Genomic DNA, 24,794 nt, shown 5'->3' on the forward strand with positions numbered 1-24,794 from the left:
AAATCGCCATGACATTCAAAGTTATCATGGAAAATAACTTCATATTAAAATGTTGAAGCTGCTATACAAACAGACACAATCACACTCAGTTTCGTATCGATTTAAAATAATTCTTTGACTGGTACACCAATACTTCACTTACATGTTGTCATCCATCATCGATACTTTTTGCAAAATCCATTTATACTGTTAAAATCCTCCAAAGTCAATATAGTTTATTCATATTTTATTATGGGGCCGGATCGACTTTGGGCCGGATCGACGTGGGCCGGATCGACTTGGGACGGATCGACTTTGGGCCGGATCGACTTGGGGCCGGATCGGTTTGGGGACGGAACGACCGGATACCCGTTTGACTCTTCACTTTAAAAACCACGTAATTGAAAATCAGCGGGTAATTTTCACGTGTTAAATTTTTCTTGAAAAAAGTGGTTCATACTGACACATATCCACTATAGATGTATTGAGATAAGATAAGGTAACATCTTTTGTTAGTTAAACATTATTTCTAGTCGGCTGTTGTCTAAACATTTGTTGTTAAATCTGTCATGTCTGTAGACTGTAGTGTAGATCAGTAGTCTAGTAGATGTGTCATGATGTGGTAAAACTAATAAAAAACTATCGCCGACCCCTCTTAGTCCTATAACATAAGCCTTTTCGTAGGTTCATATCGTTTGCTTTCGACGTTTTTTATCGGATACTTTTTTTTTACTGTCAATGCGACCCCTCTCACTTACTACAGCAAGGGACACTTAGAACCATAACAACAGGTCAGGAATAACCATTAATTGGTGAATTATACCTCAATTCAGGTATAATCCACCATTTGACATATAATGAGATACACCAATTGAGGTATAATGCAGTTTATATATGATGGAGCATCTTTTTGCATTTATCATAACAAGCTTTGATGACCACTGAGTGATGACATGTTATTGATTCTGACACTTCGTGCTGCATTTTGTAATAAAAACCCAAAAACTAATATAACCCTCCTTTTTCTACTTATAAATTCTGAATTTTCATCTATTAAATCTTATATTTGTTCTATAGTCTCTTCCTGTCCATTTCGACTAACAAATCTTAAACATGTTAAAGTTGGAACTGATGCAGACTAAGGAAACCAGTCATGAATATCCCTCAATTAGTGGATTATACCTCAATTGAGATATAATCAACATTTTCACAAAACGCAGCACAGGAACATGAGGAAGTCGGAATCAATTACATGTCAACAATGAGAATTCATCAAAGCTTAATATGGTACATGCAAAAAGATGCTCGAATATCTCTTAAAAAAAATTTTGTGATAAAAACTGCATTATACCTCAATTGGTCTATCTCACTATGTGTCAAATGGTGGATTATACCTCAATTGACATATAATCCACCAATTGATGGTTATTCCTGACCTGAACAAGCCTGCTTAAACTTTCACCTCATTCAATTTAGAACGCATTATTGATTAAAAAAACCTGAACAATTGATCTGCTTTTATATAAATTTCTGTTCTAAAGAAATGGTTATGTTGGCGAGTTCTGTACAGCTTCAGCTAAATACAGCAAATCAAGAGATGATGGATGCATCAGAAAAGTTTTGCCTGGCGGATCCAGAAATTTTCATAACTTATGTTAAGGGGGGGCCCACTGACTGCCATAACATAAGACATGTAAGAGGGGCACGCTCCAGTGATTCCCAAAATAATCAACAAAATTTTTCGCACACAAAAAGGGGGAGAGGGGGGAAATGCCCCCCTAAATCCGCCTCTGCTGGTATTGAAGACAGCATAGTGACAGCAAAGTCAATTGAAGGCTTCAAAGCTACACTACATAGCTCGCTCGTTCTTCTTCCTCATTGTAATAAAGCCCATAGGGATTCTACAATGTACCCATACAAGTACAGAGCTTGATCTGGCTAATGAGCTCAATCTGACTATAAAATATTATGACCCTTTTAAGATTTACATGAAATTTCAATTTCTCACTTATTATTCGGAAATGCATTCTAAAACTTTTCATCATCAAACAGTTAATATTTTTGTTTAACAGGTTAGGATTAGTCCCCCAAATGTTATTAATCTTTTTTTAGAGTCTGTGTGTGGAGCAGCTTTTTCTGATTTAGCTGTCCTAATCAATATTAACTATATTCCAGAAAATATTTACCATGCAATTACCTTAGACCAGCACCTTTTAAGTCTACAGCTCTGTTCCCACACATGAAGTAGGTTAGAATTGATAGAAGACAAATTTGCCTTTCAGAATCCCTAAAATTTGGAAAACATCTTATCTTAAATGGTGTTATAGATCCATTTTGTCAGAAATATATTGAGTTACTCTGGAGATGGCCATATTGCTTTCTCCCTTTTTCCTTGACATGTGACATTGCTTTTATTTGAAAAACTGTAGTGGAGAAATTCCAGTTTCCAGAATTTGCTTGTCAATATCACCTGAAAGTCAGTTTGTTGAAAAAGTGACTTGTGCTTCATTTTCTCAAAAGTGTTAGTAGGGCTTGATAATGTAAATTTTTTTATTAAAGCCAAAATATTGAAAATTGCATTTGTTTAGATCTAGTCGAGCAGCTTTTGGTTACCAACTCAGTGATATTGTTGTCTTTTTTCAAAACTACCTCTACCGTTTTTTATTGGGAAAAATGCATATTTTTTATTGAAATTGGGAAATAAGTATATTTTATTCTAAACACATTTCCGATTTTTTGCCGACCTTTGCAGTCTTTTTTGCACTGTTTTTTTCATGTATATTTTGGTTGTCAGACATTTTCAACCTGAAAGGTACTTTTCTAAGAGGGGAAAGAAACAGAAGCAATGATGGTACTTAATGCATTGAAAGCCACATGTGTTACAAACACCATGATGATTCTGATCAGAAAACCGGATCTCAAAAGTGCTTTCTAATATCAAAATAATAACATGAATACGATATTTACAATCATTACTACCAATGCCATCACTGTTAGGGGAAAATGTAAAACTATTCAGTCAGAGCTCTGACATGAACAAGTCAGAATAAAATGACTTCCATAGGTCAGATATAATTTGATGTAAGTGTTGTCTCCCTTCTTGCACTCAACAGAATATGACTTGTACAGGTCAGTTTATGTCAGACTTTAATTTATCATAAAATGACTTCCACAGGTCAGATTTTGCACAAAATATTGTGACTTAATATCTTCATATTCTAATAAGATTTATGCCCCTTTTTAATGCATTTTGACTTCGAGAGGTCATTTTTGTTCTGATTTGAAGCAGTCATTACTACCACTTTGTTATCAATCTCCATAAAAATATGGTGATTACTAGTTTCGAATTAAAGAGTTTTAAAAAGTGGGGCTCATCTGACATCATACCTTCTCCTTTCCAGAATCTAAACATAATATATTTATCTCATCACTTTCAATTATTTCAAAATACAAAGAAAAACCAGGTGAGAAAAAATGGATCATACAATTTTCTGAATATCAAAAGATTTACAAAATACAATATTGGATACATTACATGACAATACTTCAAATCTTCCAAGGAAAAACAAGACACTTATTCAGGATAAGACTATGTTAATAAAAGATATATTCTCATCCACTTTAAGCTAAATGTATTAAGAGCAAAACATTTATTATTTTAATATTTCATTGAGGTAAATACTGTTGTGCAAACTGACTCAAACAAGTCACATTATGTTCTGACTTACTAAATGTATTACAACTTTTAAGTCTAGTATTGTCATATTGATTTAAAAATGTATAGGTAAGCCAGATAAAAGACTGAGGAAATTAGGTCCCCATAAGTCACCATAATGAGGACTATAAAAAAGTTTATTTGGTATATTCAATATTAAATGTATTTTCTGACTTAAAAGAGTCAGTCCAAAACTAAAATAAATTTATTGAAATATTTAAGCCGGGCATTGCCATATGATATTAAATGAATGTATGGGAACGTCAGATAAAAGACACAGGAAATATATGTTAAGATCCCCTAAAATAAATAACCATTTGACTTAATTGTTTCTAAAAATTTATCAAATAATAAACTCGAAAATGGCAGATTCAGAAGCAGTCTGAAAGCAAGGACTTTCTTGGATTAAAGGAAGTACACCTAGCTTTGATTGGAAATTTTGTTCTGTAAACTGACTTTAACAGGTCAAATCATGTTCTGACCTCAAAGAGTCAGTCAAAACTAAACTTATTACAACTTTTAAGTCTAGTATTGTCATATTGATTTAAAAATGTATGGGAGAGCCAGATAAAAAACAGAGGAAATAAGGTCCCCTAAAGTCACAATAATGAGGATTATATAAAAAAGTTTATTTGGTGTATTCAATATTTAAATGTATTTTGTTTTAAACAGGTCAAATTATGTTCTGACTTCAAAGAGTCAGTCAAAAACTATACCTTAACTAATTATTGCAACTTCTAAGTCTGGCATTGTCATATGCATTTAATAATGTATGGGAAAAACAGATAAAGACACCCAATAATAAAGTCACAATAATGAGGGGGAGCTTAGAGGAAGAAGACCTAGTTTTGATTGGAAATTTTGTTCTGTAAACTGACTTTAACAGGTCAAATCATGTTCTGACTTCAAAGAGTCAAACAAAACTAGACTTATTTCAACTTTTAAGTCTAGGTTTTTCATATTGATTTTAAAATGTATGGGAAAGCCAGATAAAAGCCAGATGAAATAAGGTCCCCTTACGTCACAATAATGAGGACTTAAAAAAGTTTATTTGGTATATTCAATATCAAATGCATTTTGTTTTTAAAGATTTTCATCAAATTATCTTAAAATTTTATTTTATTTCTGTATTTTCATGACTTTTCTTTTCTGTTAAGTTTACACATAGAACTTGTGGTTGCCAAAAAAAATAAAATTTTAATAACCATTTGGCTGAATTGTTTCTAAAAAAACTTATCAATTAATTAACTCAACAGTAGCAGATTCATATTTAGGGGGGGGGGCTTAGAGGAAGAACACCTAGCTTTGATTGGAAATTTTGTTCTGTAAACTGACTTTAACAGGTCAAATCATGTTCTGCTTTCAAAGAGTCAGTCAAAACTAAACTTATTAATACAACTTTTAAGTCTAGTATTGTCTTATTGATTTAAAAATGTATGGGAAAGCCAGATAAAAGACAGAGGAAATAAGGTCCCCTAAAGTCACAATAATGAGGACTATAAAAAAGTTTATTTGGTATATTCAATATTAAATGTATTTTGTTTTAAACAGGTCAAATCATGTTCTGACTTAAAACAGTCAGTCCAAAACTAAGTTTATTGAAATTTTAAAGTTGGACACTTCCATATGATATTAATGAATGTATGAGAACGTCAGATAAAAGACATAGGAAATATATGTAAGATCCCCTAAAATAAATAACTATTTGACTTAATTGTTTCTAAAAATTTATCAAATAATAAACTCAAAAATGGCAGATTCAGAAGCAGGGCTTAAAGGAAGTACACCTAGCTTTAATTGGAAATTTTGTTCTGCAAACTGACTTGAACAGGTCAAATTATGTTCTGACAAATTGACTTAAACAGGTCAAATCATGTTCTGACTTAAAAATATCAGTCAAAAACTAAATTTATTAAAATTTTTAAGTCAGGCATTGCCATATGATATTAATGATATGTATGGAAAAGTCAGATAAAATACACACGAAATACATGCAAGATCCTCTAAGATAAATAACCATTTGACTTAATTTTTTCTTAAAACTTATCAATTAATAAACTCAACAGTGGCAGATTCAGAAGGGGACTAAGAGGAAGAACACATAGCTTTGATTGGAAATTGTGTTCTGTAAACTGACTCAAGCAGGTCAAATCATGTTCTGACTTATAAGAGTCTGTCAAACACTAAATGGATTGCAACTGTAACAGTCGGGCATTGTCATGATTGTGATGTGATTGTTACAATGTATGGATACAAGTAGGAAAAAAGATCACAAATATTAAGTCACAATTTTTAGAACTATATAAAAGTTAATTTGGTATATATTTGATATCTTAATATTTCATTGAGGTAAATCCTGTTGTGCAAACTGACTTGAACAAGTCACATTATGTTCTGACTTCAAAGAGTCAGTCAAAAACTATACTTTTACTAATTATTGCAACTTTTAAGTCTGGAATTGTCATATGCATTTAAGAATGTATGGGAAAATCAGATAAAAGACACCCAATATTAAAGTCACAATAATGAGGACTATAAAAAAGTTTATTTGGTATATTTAATATTCAAATGTATTTTGTTTACAAATTTCATCAAATTATCTTAAAATTTTATTCTATTTCTGCATTTTTATGACTTTTTTTTCTGTTAAGTTAACATATGGAACTTTTGGTTATAAAAAATATTATTTTAAAACCATTTGACTGAATTGTTTCTAAACAAACTTATCAATTAATTAACTCAACAGTAGCAGATTCAGATTAGGGAGGGGGGGGGCTTAGAGGAAAAGACCAGTTTTGATTGGAAATTTTGTTCTGTAAACTGACTTTAACAGGTCAAATCATGTTCTGACTTCAAAGAGTCAAACAAAACTTAACTTATTACAACTTTTAAGTCTAGTATTGTCATATTGATTTAAAAATATATAGGTGAGCCAGATAAAAGACAGAGGAAATAAGGTAGCCATAAGGCACAATAATGAGGACTATAAAAAAGTTTACTTGGTATATTCAATATTAAATGTATTTTGTTTTAAACAGGTCAAATCATGTTCTGACTTAAAAGAGTCAGTCCAAAACTAAAATAAATTTATTGAAATATATAAGCTGGGCATTGCCATATGTTATTTTATGAATGTATGGGAACGTCAGATAAAAGACACAGGAAATATATGTAAGATCCCCTAAAATAAATAACCATTTGACTTAATTGTTTCTAAAAACTTATCAAATAATAAACTCGAAAATGGCAGATTCAGAAGCAGGGCTTAAAGGAAGTACACCTAGCTTTGATTGGAAATTTTGTTCTGTAAACTGACTTTAACCGGTCAAATCATGTTCTGACTTCAAAGAGTCAAACAAAACTAAACTTATTACAACTTTTAAGTATAGTATTGTCATATTGATTTAAAAATGTATGGGTGAGCCAGATAAAAGACAGTGAGAATAAAGTCCCCATAAGTCACAATAATGAGGACAATAAAAAAGTTTATTTGGTATATTCAATATTAAATGTATTTTGTTTTAAACAGGTCAAATCATGTTCTGACCTAAAAGAGTCAGTCCAAAACTAAAATAAATTTATTGAAATATTTAAGCCGGGCATTGCAGGGCTTAAAGGAAGTACACCTAGCTTTGATTGGAAATTTTGTTCTACAAATTGACTTAAACAGGTCAAGTCATGTTCTGACTTTAAAAAATCAGTCAAAAACAAAATTTATTGAAATTATTAAGTCAGGCATTGCCATTTGATATTAATGATAATGTATGGAAAAATCAATTAATAAACTCAACAGTGGCAGATTCAGAAGGGGGCTAAGAGGAAGAACACATAGCTTTGATTGAAATTTTGTTCTGCAAATTGACTCAAACAGGTCAAATCATGTTCTGACTTAAAAGAGTCCGTCAAAAACTAAATGGATATGCATAAAATCTGGTTCATAATTTTTTTGAAAAGATGGAGAGATTAATGAGTCTATATTTTGTTATTCCGACTCACAAATGTCACTATGTGACAAATTTCGGGAATTTTTCTCTCCTTTTGACTGATTCCTATATGTTGTATGGGTGCCATAACTATCACTACAACATGTACAAAGTCAGCACATTTTAAGGGACGCCATCAAAAGACCAATGTAGGATAAAAAAACTTAAATCAAATAGTTTGGGGGTGGGGGTGGGGTTAAAGTTGCTGCAAGTTTTGTTTATCCAAAATCGATTTTACATAAATCCATATTGGTCAATCAATCTTTCCCAAATTAAGTTAAGAGGGGGGGGTGGGTTGGTCAGTGAAAAAACTATGTGATGTGAATTAAGTTTTTTTATCCTATATTGAACTTTTGATGTCGTCCCTAATGACTTGACCTATTACAGTATTTCTGTCTGAATTTTTTATGAATATTCTGTATTTACTAATTTAACTACATGTATGTTATTGCAAGTGTATTAATTAGCTTTGTTTATTACTTATATTAAACTAAACCTCTATTAATCAATTATCTTTACTCTGGTTATTGATTATATAAGAAAAACTCTGCCTATTACTATATGACTGTAATCTAAACTCTGATTGTTAACATCCTGGATTGCATATCTGCATGACCATTAAACTCATGGTATACCCATTTTATTTGAGGATATAAAAGTATTGTTTTTTCAATATAACATTTTCAGACACATTGGATCTGTGAAGACAACTTTCAATTTGACTTTAGAAATTAAAGAGTTTGTAAGCAAAATGTTGGGGAAATTTAATTATAATTAAGAATGTTTAAAATTAGTTAAGAAAAAAGCCGACATTAATAATGTTAAAAAAAATTTGAGGAGAAAAAACATACAAATTCAGACCAAATATGGTGACTTTGTTTTCCTTCAAGAAGCCGTACATATAATCCATAATATTTTCACTGTTTTTTAAATACATGTAAAAGTTGAAAGATAACTATCTATTGATTTTTTTTTAAATAGCTTTTTTCACAACACTTATAACTTTGTAATTTATGTTCCATTGTACACTTGTTATTCTTAATATCTTTAAAAATTGTTGTTTGGGAACAAAATCTTGTCAGGGTTTCTTATGGTACTAGCATGACAAGTGCATTCATATTCTAAAATACTCTAAACATTAAAAAAAAGTCAGTATTTTCAGATCATTCTGAGTCTTTCTGACCTTATTAAGTCAGAACATTCAGACTTTTATAAGTCAGAACATTCAGACTTTTATAAGTCAGAGTATTCAGACTTTTATAAGTCAGAGTATTCAGACTTTTATAAGTCAGAACATTCTGACTTCCAATGTTCTTCTCACTTCTGTAGAAACAAAGACTATCTATGTCTCAAATAAGAGGTAAATGCTTCATGTGGCTAAGCATCTGGGGTAAGAATTATAGATGTGTAATTTCAGAGGAAAACAAATATGCCAAAATTTTTTTTTTTTTTTCATATAGATTAGACTGTTGGTTTTTCCGTTTGAATGGTTTTACACTAGTAATTTTTTGAGGCCCTTATAGCTTGCTGTTCGGTGTGAGCCAATGCTCCGTGTTGAAGGCCGTACCTTGACCTATAATGGTTTACTTTTATAAATTGTAACTTGGATGGAGAGTTGTCTCATTGGCACTCATACCACATCTTCCTATATCCATGTAATTAATAAGATGTGATGCATGTGAGAGGAAAATAATACTGAATAGACAATTCTGTTTGCACAAACACTGATAAATATAATATGTAAAGGTGGTCTCTCAGCAGATTAAAATAGACAAGAAATAATTGTAACAGGATGCTGTTACGAAGTCTCCCAAACAAATTTAAGCTCCCATAATTCGTCATTCCCATGGTTGCCTGACATTGGGCAAGTTCCAGTACAAATTGGTTTTGTCTAGTAAAGTGATATGCATAAGTGACGCCTAGGGTTTGACCCTGCATGTCATTCAAATCTTCTTGAAATGACGAACAGGAATATCATATGGTTTACCTTTAGGGGTGGTGATCCAGAACATTTCAAAAAGGGGGATGGGGATGACCCCAATGGACTTCCCCTATATTTCATTTGATTTGTTTTATTGTCCTGTGCAAGAATGTATATGGTGTAGGGGTGGCGATCTCGACCGTTTACAAGTTTTCAAACATGAGGGGGTGGTGTGACCCTCAGGGACTCCACCTTTATTTCATTTGATTTGTCTTATTGACCCTTACAAGAATATATATGGTTAAGGGGTGGGGATCCCGACCGTTTACAAGTTTTCACACAGGAGGGGGTGGGGGTGACCCCAAGGGACTTCCCCTATACTTCATTTGATTTGTTTTATTGTCCTATTCAAGAAAATATATGGTTTAGGGGTGGGGATCTCGACCGTTTACAAGTTTTCAAACAGGAGGGGTAGGGGTGACCCCTAGGGACCTCCCCAACATACCATTTGATTTGTTAAATTGTCCCATACAAGAATATATATGGTTTAGGGGTGGGGATCTCTACCGTTTACAAAATATAAGAACATTTGCAAATGGCAGGGGGTGGGGGTAAACCTGGAGACTAGCCCGGTATATTTCATTCAAATCAATTTGACATTATAAAGAGGAATAGAGAAATGACAGGGATAGGGGTGATCCCTGGAGACTTGCCCTACATTTCATTTGATTTGTTTTATCATGTCCCATGTTCATAAATGAAGACCAGGTGTGTGCATCACTTATTGTTCTCAAGTTATAACTTTAAAAATAAAAAAAAAAACCCTTGGGTTCTTTAGTTAAACCCCTCCCTTCCTTTTTCTTTTATCAAAATTTTTCCCATTTTCGTTTCATTATCATCATATCAGTATTCACAATGATCGTTTTTCTCATAGGGAGAAACGAATCAGAAAGGTTAAAAAATCAGTTCGTGATTGAGTTTAAAAATAGAAAAATCACGTGACGATGTTCAGCTCGAAGCAATAATTTTACTTTTTAAATTGCACTGACTGGTTAATAATGTTAATATTGTTAAAGACAACACGAGTTATCTCCCGAAAATAACAATTCATTATCATAACAACATTTTCTGACCTGAACAAGTCAGAATTGTCAAACACCAGGTCATCTAAAAGACCACGCGTCCGTATTTACAGGTCGCGCGCCTTCATGAAACAGCAAAAAAATCACTTGCAAGGAACTTCTTTATAGGCAAAAAATATAAAAATGCCCATGAAAATACGGAGGTAATATGAATTACCTTTCTAAAAATGCCCACAATGACCTAGATTTTCACTAAAAATCGTAAATAATCAATATAATATTCAATGACTTCTCGTTCGAGACACTTCCAAAACAACGACTCTCAAACACGTGATCTCTTGCAAAAAACCACGTGATCGTATGTGTCGTAGATCGGCGGCAAATTCAAAATAACTTCTGGTTTGACGGACTCGAGTGAAAACTACGCAAAACAAAAATTGACGCGTACAGGTCAGAATTTCAAAACACTTTCTGACTTGAAGAAGTCATTTTATTCTGACTTGTTTATGTCAGAGCTCTGACTGCTATTTGGGAGGAATTTTAAGCCATTTTTTTTAGTAATTGGGAATTTTCTCTAGGGGAAAAAGCCGAATTTCGGCTGTAATTTGAGGCAAACAATATCACTGCAACTATTCCAGAAAATGAATAGGTTGCTAGATTGATCCCTCTAAAAACCACCATCTTCTGAGGGATCAATCTCTTAAACAATCAAGTATCCAGAAAAGTTGCTAACTGCAAGTTGATGCCTTTGATGTAATCATTTGCGCTTGCTGACTTGGTAATATTTTCTATAAAATCCAAAATATTTTGTTTTCACAGTAAATTTATATCCTATTTGAGACCCCTAACCTTTTACAAATATAGATTTGAATCAAAATAAAAAAAAACATATTTTGTTTATTTTAGATTGGAAAATGGTTGTAGTGAAGTATTATAGAGAATCACCATGTACAGGTCGTTTCTATCATGTGGCTCAAACCAAAATACAAAACATCTTGAGAGAAAATCAAATGGACTTAAAAATGGAGCAGTGTTTCTATGTTGATATTGATGAAGATGATGGTACATTATATAGACATATATGAATTAAGGATTTTCCAGAAACATGAGAAAAAAACTATGGACTGAAAATTTTCAGACCAACCTCTAGCCAGTGTCAATTGTCCACATATTTTACCAATAGATATAAGAAGATGTGGTATGAGTGCCAATGAGACAACTCTCCATCCAAGTCAAAATTTATAAAAGTAAACCATTATAGGTCAAAGCCTTGGGCCGCAATTAAAAATATCTTTGTTTCCCCTTACCCTACCCACCATTTTGGAAGTGGGTAGGTAGGTAGGCTTTTTTTTTTTTTTTTTTAGAGAAAATCCCTGAAATATATCTAACACACAGGAAAACACAGAAAAACAACAAATTGGCTTTATTGATACTAAAACAACATACTGTATAACGTATTATGCAGGACTTGAAAACCTTACAATTTCAGACTAGAAAATGTTTGTAAATATCAATGTCTTTGTGACTTAGATTAGACCACATATAAATTGAGACACGGTTCTATATTTTTCTTATAGTTTTATTAATTCAATTGAAAATATAAAACCCCAAGACTGCTACCTAGTAACATTCGATGCAAAAAATATGTACACTTATTTTTCATTTAAGGATATACTAGAAGCCACAAACCGTGATCCAAGCGAGTATGACTACGCCTATTAAGGCTTATTCTAGAAAACTATGAATTTATTTTTAACAATAAACTTTACCATGAAACCTTGGGCGTGCCTATGTGCAGATCAGCATTCGCTGAGTTAGCAGACCTTACAAAATTTGTTAATTCTTGAACACATTTTACAACGCTTTCAACACAGAGAAACAAAATGATAATGATAGTTGAAGTTCACCTACGAATTTTCCTGTAATGAAACAATATTCTTAGACACTGTCATAATTATACAAAGGAGAAAGATTCTTTAACGAAGGCATAGTATGATACAAGACATTAAAACCAATATCAAACCAACTGAAACATATCAATATCTGCACAGACACAGCTCACACCCAAAAAGTGTTTTCATTGAAAGGATTTATCAAGGGTGAAGTATTGAGGTATCTCAGAAACACAAGCAGCAAAACTGATCTTAAAAAAACGCTCAAACGAGGATATCAAATATCTGAAATCAACGATTTTTTTTATCAAACACAAAATACAGAAAGGGAAACTTGCTAACACATCGCCCAGCGAAACGGGAGCAACCGCTAGTAATGTTAACAAAATTCAACCCATCTATACAGAAACTAAAAATATAATAATGAAACACTGGCATCTTATTTCACAAAACCCTGAATGTGTGACCATATTTAATCATCAGCCCATTATAGCTTATAAAAGACATAAGAACTTACAAGAACTTTTATCAAAGCATTAGCTGGTATAGTCATCTCGACTTTTCACAACACAATATGATATTGAGCTCGAAAAAAATCAACTACTATTTTATCCAAAGACAACTGGTGTATGGTCCAATATCACATACGAAATGAAACAAAATAGCATAAATAGCACGCCAATATACAACTTATTTAGTCGACCACTGATGAAGGCGAAATCAGGGATTTGCCACAAACACGGCAGAAACACCGGGCCTAACATTTAAGCTCAAGGGTGAGCTCGGATGCGCAATCGTAACTACTCGGCTACGCATTTTGTTATTGGAGGCGTAGCTAGAATGGAAGAGTAGTTACGATTGCTCGGATGCATTTATTTAAAACATTATTCCATTCCAATTTTAGTATCCTTGCATACGTTGTTTACCCTTTGCTGCAAACACACGGGCGACAATGATTTTGCGGAATGTTGAAAATACGGACCATTCAAGGAAACGAAATTAAAAAACGAACTTTTGAGCGAAACGAAAAAAAAAAAAACAACAACGTGATTTTCGAAAAAAAATTATTTCAGTCGGCGGATTTTTAGAGGGTCGGTCGGGTAAGGGGAAACAAACTTAATTTTAATTTTGGCCTTGGCTCACACCGAACAGCAAGCTATAAAGGGCCCCAAAAATTACTAGTGTAAAACCATTCAAACGGGAAAACCAACGGTCTAATATATATAAAAAACGAGAAACACTTATGAACCACATCAACAAACGACAACTATTGAACATCAGATTCCTGACTTAGGACAGGTGCAAACAATTGCAGCGGGTTTAAATGTTTTAATGGTACTAAACCTTCACCCTTATCTGAAACAATAGTGTAACATCACAACATAGAAAGACACACTATGAAATATCAATTGAAATGGCTTAACTCAGTCAATGCCGGTATAGATAAATATGTACAAGATATAATGGTTGGAGCACAGCAGACATGCTATTTATGAAAGCAAGTGAAATCTACCTTAGTGCATTAAGCTTGAGACATTTGAAGACTTTGGTTTCTTTTATATCATTTCTATTGACTACTTGGAACCTTTAACTAAGTAGCTAATCTGTAGTCCTATAAGGCCAAAAAAAAAAATATATGTCTGTTTAAGGTTACATCCTTTAAAAAAATAGGGTAGGTAGCTATACATGTCGGTAGGTATTTCCATTTTATTTTTTTTTTTCATTTTTTTTTTGGCGAGATGTGTGATGTTGTTACATGTTGTTTTAACTAATATTAAGTGACTATATTAGCTTTTTACTGTCATATAAACTTCAAATAAATTGTTTTGTCCTTTCTAATATATAGGTTTATTAATGTACATGTATGCAGGCATATATGCAGAAATAAATTCATTATGCTGTACTGGTGTATGAACAATCAATATGTATAAAACAAGAAGACCCATCAGAAACGAGGAAAGATGATAAAACCTGCACTTATACATATGAACATACTGGTTCAAGTTTTGGGGGTTGTACCAACTCCTTGTATTAAAGAATGTTTCTTTCACTTTTGCAAATTTGATACATTAAAAAAACTTTTAATAATTTAAATTCTTTTATACCTTAATAAATAACCTTCCCAGGAACATTGCTGACAAAGTTTGGTGCTGTTTTTTTTTTAGAAGACATAAAGAGTAGACACCCCTGCAGACCATACATGTTGTTAAATGTGTGGTATTTACATTTATTTATGAGAGGTTATTCTGAAATTATCTATCTGTCAGTACTTGGCTAACCTCTACAAGTACTGACACATACCTGCAGAATTAATAAATAGAAAAAAAACATGCCTGTTTTAACATGTTTAACAGGTTCAATTCCTGGTTTGAAATATATTTGCAGGGATAGGTGTCAAAAGGGTGATGTCAGAAGACTTTTAATATTTAAAAAAAGTTGGGTATGCTCGTCCTCCAGCCATCATAACTTGAAAAACATTTATTGCAATGTTGGTAGCATTGTCTGCCGCTGTTTGGACAATAGATACCAAATTATTGTTGATTTCCTTCTCTCATAAAATATCTATACATTTAACATTGAATTTATCTACAACATCTCCAACAGTTAAGTTCCCGTCAACAATATAACCGTCAACTTGTTGAATTTCAGTCTTTCAAGTCACCGTTACTTTGTATGTTTTTGCAGGTTGTTTACTATGGTACAGATCAAACACATCGGTACCAATTATTAATTTGTTTGGTAACGTTGTCAAAATAGATTTTGTAAGCATGTGGTCGCATTTTTTTAACTTTAATGTGACCACGCTTGCTGCCTCAGCCTGTTGTGGCCATGCAAGCTGCCATTAAGATCTAGATCGTAAAAACGCTTCAATATCGGGTCCGCGATTTTAAAATTAAAGCGCTCAGATGATTCATCTACTTTCACTTTTGTTTTAAACTGAAAGTAGGTGTTTCCGGCTTTGTACTTTCACTTTCGATTTCATTTTTCAATAAAATGACAAAGGGTCGGCACCACAAAATAGGGACGGTCGGGTAACCGTAAACAGACATATTATTTTTTGGCCTAAACTAAAGGACGCCTAACTGAGTACATAAAATTATTTTGCATTGTAAATTTGTGCTAATTTTCTGAGAGGTATTGAAATAAAAAAATGGTTTTACTGCAAACATGTCAAAATGAAAGTGAAATATCTTGGAAAAAGCATAATTCTTTAAATATTTGGAGAACGCATATCAAAACTCACTGTGTCAAAATTTCAGAAAAAACACCACTATATTGAATGCTCTTACAAAGGTCTTAAGAACAACTGTATGCCAGTGACCTACTTTAATGTCTTAACACCAGGCAAGGTTATTGTGAAAGGTCAATTAGTATTTCAAGGATTGATTCAGATAAATGTTGACAAAAAAAAACTATTATTGTAGTAAATAAACCATTTTTTACGACGTTTCAGCCACTGGCCTTCTTCAGTTTCTTTATTATCCTTCTTAACTACATAGTAGACATTTTACTGTCACAATCATTAAAATGTTATAGATTAAGTTCCTTGGTAATGTTATGACATCATAATAATGTTCTCTATTGGAATTTTGAAACAAGAAAAAAAACGAAGTTAAATTTGGTTAGAACTGTCCAATACTGGTCAGTTGAAAGTCTTATAGAATGAAGTCAGATAAATTGCTGGTCAGACATAAGAAATTTATGGAAATGATTTACTCACAAATGGTAAGAACAAAAAACTAATAAAATGTAAAGTTTGTGTGTCAGCTGACCAGTGCCTAGTTTACCCACCAATAACCTCTGGAAAAATGTGTCTAATCCTTATAAATCTCAATCAAAACATTTACTATTTCTAATGTTAATTAAGACCTTGTTGGAACCATAGAAATGCCTAGGAATCTGTTTGGGCATGGCTATATCACAGTGAAATTGAAATAGTGTTTATATAGGCAACAAAGTAGTTTAATAAACTATGGTCTATCAAAGTTTAACCAATGAAAAAATAGTCTTATGAACCAATCACTCTCAATTGCAAGTATTTATAGATATGCAAATCATTTAAGAATGACCATTTTGTATGAGATTTCTGCATTTCTGTTTACACAAGTTGCTGTTTTAGACAGGGTTATTTTTAAACAGGTTTTACTATTCTATCTTGTCTCCTATAATACAGAGTACAATACTGTAAGAACTAAGGAATTAACATTTTATTTCTTGCTTTTGAACATATAAACATTGAATGTTAGAAAACTGTTCATGAAAAAAATACAAATTACAGGTTTGGAATTTGAAGATGAAAGTAAACTAATGTGGATTTTAGAGACACCATTTCAAAAGAAGAAACTTTCAAGAAAGCCATATCTGAAAGCCGAAGATTCAACGAAATGTTTACTTGTAGAGATTGGTCCAAGGTATTATAGGCCAAAAAAATATAGAAGAATGTTAACTTTCACATCCATAAAAAATATGATCATTTTTCCAACAATTTAAAAAAAAAATTGTTTTTGTTATTACAATTGTAGTACAGTCGTACCTCTTCATGTCGAAGTCGAAGGAACCAGACCAAAGTATTTGACTTATCCAAACTTCAACTTCTCTGAAGTCGAGTTTGTCGTCATAAGTATGGAATGCATGAAATACGGTACGAGATTTGTAATCTACATACTTTGAACAGTGTGCCTTTTTTTCGATATGACACTTTATGATACAAGTGTATTCAATCTCAATATTTTTAGGTCCTTCATAAGAATTAAACACACAAGTACAGATACAAATCATGCACTAATAAAATCAATAGTATACACAAATATTTACAAAGGTCAGTCACTGCAAATTATGAAATCTCTCGTGGAACGAAACAAGTTCTGAACGGTCACTGATGAGGTTGTCTGCTTTACATTGAATTTTTATAAATTTATCATAATTGTCTTAATCCTTTTATTAATTGTAATTAATTGACATCGGGGTCAATTTAAATTAATTTTACAATGACGGGACTATAAAATTTACTTGACTTAATTAAGTATTCGAATCAAACGAGTTCGACTCCTCAGAAGTTATTATGCATTGATCAAACAGGAATTTCAAGACCAAGAAATTATTTGACTCATCCGAGTTTTCAGCACAACCAAGTTTGACACATCGAGGTTCGACTGTAATTACTGGAACAAAAAATCAGAAAACCAATGTTTAATTCCTGTATTTTACACTTGGGTTGAAAACAAATGATCAGAAAGTGATTTTAATCTAGGAATCATTCACCATTGGTTTAAAATGACAACTCTGATTGAAGAACATTATTCAAGCATCATTTAAATGGCAAAATAGGACATAAAATAGAAAACATGTTAAACACTTTAGGATATTGTAGCCTGTTTGATTTAAGTTACATATAGGAGACTGGGAATTATGCCTCCTGTTTCATTTCAACCCACTTGAGACTGAGAAAGATCAACTCCAGACACTATATATAACTAAACTATATAGAAATTAGTACTGAATATGAGTTATGGATCAAACTAAAGTAATGAAAATTAATATTTGCTGCTTCACAGTTAAGCACACAGAAATTAATAGTTAGTGCAGACTGGTTGTAGAAGTAAGAGTAATGTTTCTGGATAAGGTGACACATCTTCCTACAGACTTGAAAGCTTCAACCTTGTGAACCAGCACATTGAAAATCCAGCTCAGTGCCTCAGTCTAACACAAAGCAGGGTTCATATTCATATCACATTAACTTGTTCTTATCCTGATATACATGTGATATTTGCCACTGGACACTTAACACCAATCCATCATCATCATCATCATCATCATCATTATTAATATTATTATGGCTGACATAGGATACTGTTATGTTAGTAGTAGATCTTATAGATTTCAAATTAACTGAACATTAACACATATGACAAACTTCTATTGAATTATACACTCTATTAAATTATTCATTATCAGACAGTTAAGATAATTTAAAACAAATTTTTTCTGTAGATTGAATTTCTCTACCCCTTTCTCAACAAATGCTGTTTCAATGTGTCAGTCAGCTGGTCTTAAGATGGTTACTAGAGTCGAATACTCAACACGCTACCTTCTTCAGTTTGAATCAACCTTCAACCTGAATGCAGATTCTGAGATTGCTATCGTCAACGCATTACATGATAGAATGACAGAATGCAGATACAGCAGTCCTGTAGATGGTTTTAATTTAGAACATAAAACAGAGGACATCTATGAAGTTGATGTAATGAAGGAGGGAAGAGAAGCTTTAGAAAAAGCTAATATAGAAATGGGTAGGTTATATGGTGTGTAGAGAGGTTTTATGGAGCCAATATAGAAATGGGTAGGTTATATGGTGTGTAGAGAGGTTTAAGGGAGCCAATATAGAAATGGGTAGGTTATATGGTGTGTAGAGAGGTTTTAGAGAGCCAATATAGAAATGGGTAGGTTATATGGTGTGTAGAAAGGTTTTAGAGAACTGATATAGAAATGGGTAGGTTATATGGTGTGTAGAGAGGTTTAAGGGAGCCAATATAGAAATGGGTAGGTTGTATGGTGTGTAGAGAGGTTTTAGAGAGCCAATATAGAAATGGGTAGGTTATATGGTGTGTAGAGAGGTTTAAGGGAGCCAATATAGAAATGGGTAGGTTGTATGGTGTGAAGAGAGGTTTTAGAGAGCCAATATAGAAATGGGTAGGTTATATGGTGTGTAGAGAGGTTTAAGGGAGCCAATATAGAAATGGGTAGGTTATATGGTGTGTAGAGAGGTTTTAGAGAGCCAATATAGAAATGGGTAGGTTATATGGTGTGTAGAGAGGTTTAAGGGAGCCAATATAGAAATGGGTAGGTTATATGGTGTGTAGAGAGGTTTTATAGAGCCAATATAGAAATGGGTAGGTTATATGGTGTGAAGAGAGGTTTTAGGGAGCCAATATAGAAATGGGTAGGTTATATGGTGTGTAGAGAGGTTTTAGAGAGCCAATATAGAAATGGATAGGTTATATGATGTGTAGAGAGGTTTTAGGGAGCCAATATAGAAATGGGTAGGTTATATGGTGAGTAGAGAGGTTTTAGAGAGCTGATATAGAAATGGGTAGGTTATATGGTGTGTAGAGAGGTTTTAGAGAGCCAATATAGAAATGGGTAGGTTATATGGTGTGTAGAGAGGTTTTAGAGAGCCAATATAGAAATGGGTAGGTTATATGGTGTGTAGAGAGGTTTTAGAGAGCCAATATAGAAATGGGTAGGTTATATGGTGAGTAGAGAGGTTTAAGAGAGCCAATATAGAAATGGGTAGGTTATATGGTGTGTAGAGAGGTTTTAGGGAGCCAATATAGAAATGGGTAGGTTATATGGTGTGTAGAGAGGTTTAAGGGAGCCAATATAGAAATAGGTAGGTTATATGGTGTGTAGAGAGGTTTTAGGGAGCCAATATAGAAATGGGTAGGTTATATGGTGTGAAGAGAGGTTTTAAGGAGCCAATATAGAAATGGGTAGGTTATATGGTGTGTAGAGAGGTTTTAGAGAGCCAATATAGAAATGGGTAGGTTATATAGTGTGTAGAGAGGTTTTAGAGAGCCAATATAGAAATGGGTAGGTTATATGGTGAGTAGAGAGGTTTAAGAGAGCCAGTATAGAAATGGGTAGGTTATATGGTGTGTAGAGTAGAGAGGTTTTAGAGAGCCAATATAGAAATGGGTAGGTTATATGGTGTGTAGAGAGGTTTAAGGGAGCCAATATAGAAATGGGTAGGTTATATGGTGTGCAGAGAGGTTTAAGGGAGCCAATATAGAAATGGGTAGGTTATATGGTGTGTAGAGAGGTTTTAGAGAGCCAATATAGAAATGGGTAGGTTATATGGTGAAGAGAGGTTTAAGGGAGCCAATATAGAAATGGGTAGGTTATATGGTGTGTAAAGAGGTTTAAGGGAGCCAATATAGAAATGGGTAGGTTATATGGTGTGTAGAGAGGTTTTAGAGAGCTGATATAGAAATGGGTAGGTTATATGGTGTGTAGAGAGGTTTTAGAGAGCTGATATAGAAATGAGTAGGTTTTATAGTGCGTAGTGTGGTTTTATAGAGCCAATATAGAAATGGGTAGGTTGTATGGTGTGAAGAGAGGTTTTAGAGAGCCAATATAGAAATGGGTAGGTTATATGGTGTGTAGAGAGGTTTAAGGGAGCCAATATAGAAATGGGTAGGTTATATGGTGTGTAGAGAGGTTTTAGAGAGCCAATATAGAAATGGGTAGGTTATATGGTGTGTAGAGAGGTTTAAGGGAGCCAATATAGAAATGGGTAGGTTATATGGTGTGTAGAGAGGTTTTAGAGAGCCAATATAGAAAAGGGTAGGTTATATGGTGTGTAGAGAGGTTTAAGGGAGCCAATATAGAAATGGGTAGGTTATATGGTGAGTAGAGAGGTTTTAGAGAGCTGATATAGAAATGGGTAGGTTATATGGTGTGTAGAGAGGTTTTAGAGAGCCAATATAGAAATGGGTAGGTTATATGGTGTGTAGAGAGGTTTTAGAGAGCCAATATAGAAATGGGTAGGTTATATGGTATGTAGAGAGGTTTTAGAGAGCCAATATAGAAATGGGTAGGTTATATGGTGAGTAGAGAGGTTTAAGGGAGCCAATATAGAAATGGGTAGGTTATATGGTGTGTAGAGAGGTTTTAGAGAGCCAATATAGAAATGGGTAGGTTATATGGTGTGTAGAGAGGTTTAAGGGAGCCAATATAGAAATGGGTAGGTTATATGGTGTGTAGAGAGGTTTTATAGAGCCAATATAGAAATGGGTAGGTTATATGGTGTGTAGAGAGGTTTTAGGGAGCCAATATAGAAATGGGTAGGTTATATGGTGTGTAGAGAGGTTTTAGAGAGCCAATATAGAAATGGGTAGGTTATATGGTGTGTAGAGAGGTTTTAGGGAGCCAATATAGAAATGGGTAGGTTATATGGTGAGTAGAGAGGTTTTAGAGAGCTGATATAGAAATGGGTAGGTTATATGGTGTGTAGAGAGGGTTTAGAGAGCCAATATAGAAATGGGTAGGTTATATGGTGTGTAGAGAGGTTTTAGAGAGCCAATATAGATATGGGTAGGTTATATGGTGTGTAGAGAGGTTTTAGAGAGCCAATATAGAAATGGGTAGGTTATATGGTGAGTAGAGAGGTTTAAGAGAGCCAATATAGAAATGGGTAGGTTATATGGTGTGTAGAGAGGTTTTAGGGAGCCAATATAGAAATGGGTAGGTTATATGGTGTGTAGAGAGGTTTAAGGGAGCCAATATAGAAATAGGTAGGTTATATGGTGTGTAGAGAGGTTTTAGGGAGCCAATATAGAAATGGGTAGGTTATATGGTGTGTAGAGAGGTTTTAAGGAGCCAATATAGAAATGGGTAGGTTATATGGTGTGTAGAGAGGTTTTAGAGAGCCAATATAGAAATGGGTAGGTTATATGGTGTGTAGAGAGGTTTTAGAGAGCCAATATAGAAATGGGTAGGTTATATGGTGTGTAGAGAGGTTTTAGAGAGCCAATATAGAAATGGGTAGGTTATATGGTGAGTAGAGAGGTTTAAGAGAGCCAATATAGAAATGGGTAGGTTATATGGTGTGTAGAGAGGTTAAATAGAGAGCCAATATAGAAATGGGTAGGTTATATGGTGTGTAGAGTAGAGAGGTTTTAGAGAGCCAATATAGAAATGGGTAGGTTATATGGTGTGTAGAGAGGTTTAAGGGAGCCAATATAGAAATGGGTAGGTTATATGTTGTGCAGAGAGGTTTAAGGGAGCCAATATAGAAATGGGTAGGTTATATGGTGTGTAGAGAGGTTTTAGAGAGCCAATATAGAAATGGGTAGGTTATATGGTGTGTAGAGAGGTTTAAGGGAGCCAATATAGAAATGGGTAGGTTATATGGTGTGTAGAGAGGTTTAAGGGAGCCAATATAGAAATGGGTAGGTTATATGGTGTGTAGAGAGGTTTTAGAGAGCTGATATAGAAATGGGTAGGTTATATGGTGTGTAGAGAGGTTTTAGAGAGCTGATATAGAAATGAGTAGGTTTTATAGTGCGTAGTGTGGTTTTATAGAGCCAATAGAAAAATGAGTGGGTTATTTGGAGAATAGAATATTCTAAAAAAGAGCAAGTAGTGGAGTATAGAGTGGCTTAAAAAGAGAAGTTCAGAACTATCAAAGTATTTTTGTCAATTGATAGGAGTAAAAACCCATTTGTGTCTCTTCAAATCATGGCCAGTACAGTACTTCTTTAGAAAAACTACTGTAATTTTGATTTTTTTTTTAGCTCACCTGATCTTAAAGGTGAGGTCAGCTTTTGCTATCACTTGGCGTACACAGTAGTCCATCACTTGGCATAAACTTAAATAAATCTTCTTTTCTGAAACTACTGGGTAAATGTTACCAAACTTTACCTGAATGTTCCATAGAGAAACTAGTTTAAACATCAGAAATATACAAAACTGATATAAATACCTGTGGTAACCAGTAATCAGATAACAACAGACAAAAAGCAATAACAAGTATCAATGTAGAACTATTGTTCTGAAAACTAATCCATATAATACATAATGTGATTCAAATTTGATATCTAGAATTGATTTATTTACAAAAGTTAATTTACAGATGTTTCGATTGATTTTCATATTCATAAGTTAATATCAGAGGTGGATTTAGCCCCCCCCCCCTTTTATGGAGCCTCATATATGATAAATGCATAGACTTTTTACAAGTATCACTCCAAACATTGGCTTGCAAGCCCCCCCTTTCAAAATCCTGATTCTGCACCTGAATATTCATGTCATACACACCCTTTAAAAGAAATTTGAAAATTATTTGTGATATTTTTAAGTAATTATAAATTTATATGACAGGAGTGGTATGTAAAACTAGCTTCGTTATTTGTTATACTTATTAAACTTGTGCTTCCTCAACAGGTATGGAATACTTTTTCTATGCAGCCTGAATTTTTTTCCCAGAGAACAAACCCTATTAAAATCTATCTTACAAAGTTAAAGAAGAATTCAAAATATGTAAGAACAAATGCTGAAAATTTATATGAAAAATGCATTTTTTTTCTGACCTGTAATATGGCGACAAGACTCTGTATTCCCCATCCTGAAGAATAACTTGATGGACTCCTTTGAGGCTGACTTCTTTGAGGCTTGTACATTAAAAGAATAGGAAGTAGAAATACTTATTAACATTATCACATGCTTACATCTTAAGTGTCAATTGAAAGAAAGACCATACACAGTTTCAGTCTAGGCTAAGGAGGAGGCGTTGACTTTTCACAGTTTTCTGATCAACAGATTGATTTTTATTTCAGGGGAGAATGACATCTGTTTTGATTTTATGTCAAGTAAAAGATATAACCAACACATTTATGTGTTGCAAAAGTAAAATACAGAAATACAGAAATAAGTATGTGTGGGTTGGTGGTATCATGTCCAAAAAGATATGTACCCAATGGTAAAACCACTGTTCTTAACGATTTCAGGACCTTTTTATTGACCTCTAGGCCAATAGGATGCAGAAAGGTACAGTTTTTATATCATGAGCTGAGAGACATCTTTAGGGAGTAATTTGACCCCGAAGAGCTAACATTGGAAGAAACCATGCCTTACTTCAGTAATCTATGGGAGGCCACTTTAGTAAAAAATGGCTAAAAATTATTGTTTTTGGTTTAACTTGGTCCTCAAATAAGAAGTTGTTAATTCAAGTCCCCCATCTAGTCTAAACACATGAATTGGATTGATTTCGTCTTGTATGAAGCCTTTCTGAATTTCTCATTTCCTTTTATGGAGCCTTTCTAAACTTCTCATGTCCTTGTATGGAGCCTTTCTGAACTTCTCTCTTCCTTGTATAGAACCTTTCTGAACTTCTCACTTCCTTGTATAGAGCCATTCTGAACTTCTCACTTCCTTGTATAGAACCTTTCTGAACTTCTCACTTCCTTGTATAGAGCCATTCTGAATTTCTCTCTTCCTTGTATAGAACCTTTCTGAACTTCTCACTTCCTTGTATGTCAGAGCCTTTCTGAACTTCTCACTTCCTTGTATGGAGCATTTCTGAACTTCTCTCTTCCTTGTATGTCAGAGCCCTTCGGAACTTCTCACTTCCTGGTATGTCAGAGCCTTTCTGAACTTCTCACTTCCTTGTATGGGGCCTTTCGGAACTTCTCACTTCCTTGTATGGAGCCTTTTGGAACTTCT

General features: G+C 33.5%; 1 protein-coding gene across 1 annotated transcript in view; it reads left to right on the forward strand.

The window, feature by feature from the left end:
* The first annotated feature begins 375 nt into the window (after positions 1–375).
* The window catches only part of LOC127726469 (phosphoribosylformylglycinamidine synthase-like), a 94,903-nt gene continuing 70,484 nt past the window's right edge, over positions 376–24,794 (forward strand). The window contains exons 1-4 of the mRNA XM_052233846.1: positions 376–478; positions 11,587–11,742; positions 16,852–16,984; positions 18,564–18,862. Coding sequence (XP_052089806.1) covers positions 11,595–11,742; positions 16,852–16,984; positions 18,564–18,862 — 580 coding nt within the window. The 5' untranslated portion in view covers positions 376–478; positions 11,587–11,594. The remainder of the gene's footprint in view (positions 479–11,586; positions 11,743–16,851; positions 16,985–18,563; positions 18,863–24,794) is intronic.

Source organism: Mytilus californianus, unplaced genomic scaffold, assembly GCF_021869535.1.
Source record: "Mytilus californianus isolate M0D057914Y unplaced genomic scaffold, xbMytCali1.0.p SCAF_17, whole genome shotgun sequence".
NCBI classification, from domain to species: domain Eukaryota; kingdom Metazoa; phylum Mollusca; class Bivalvia; order Mytilida; family Mytilidae; genus Mytilus; species Mytilus californianus.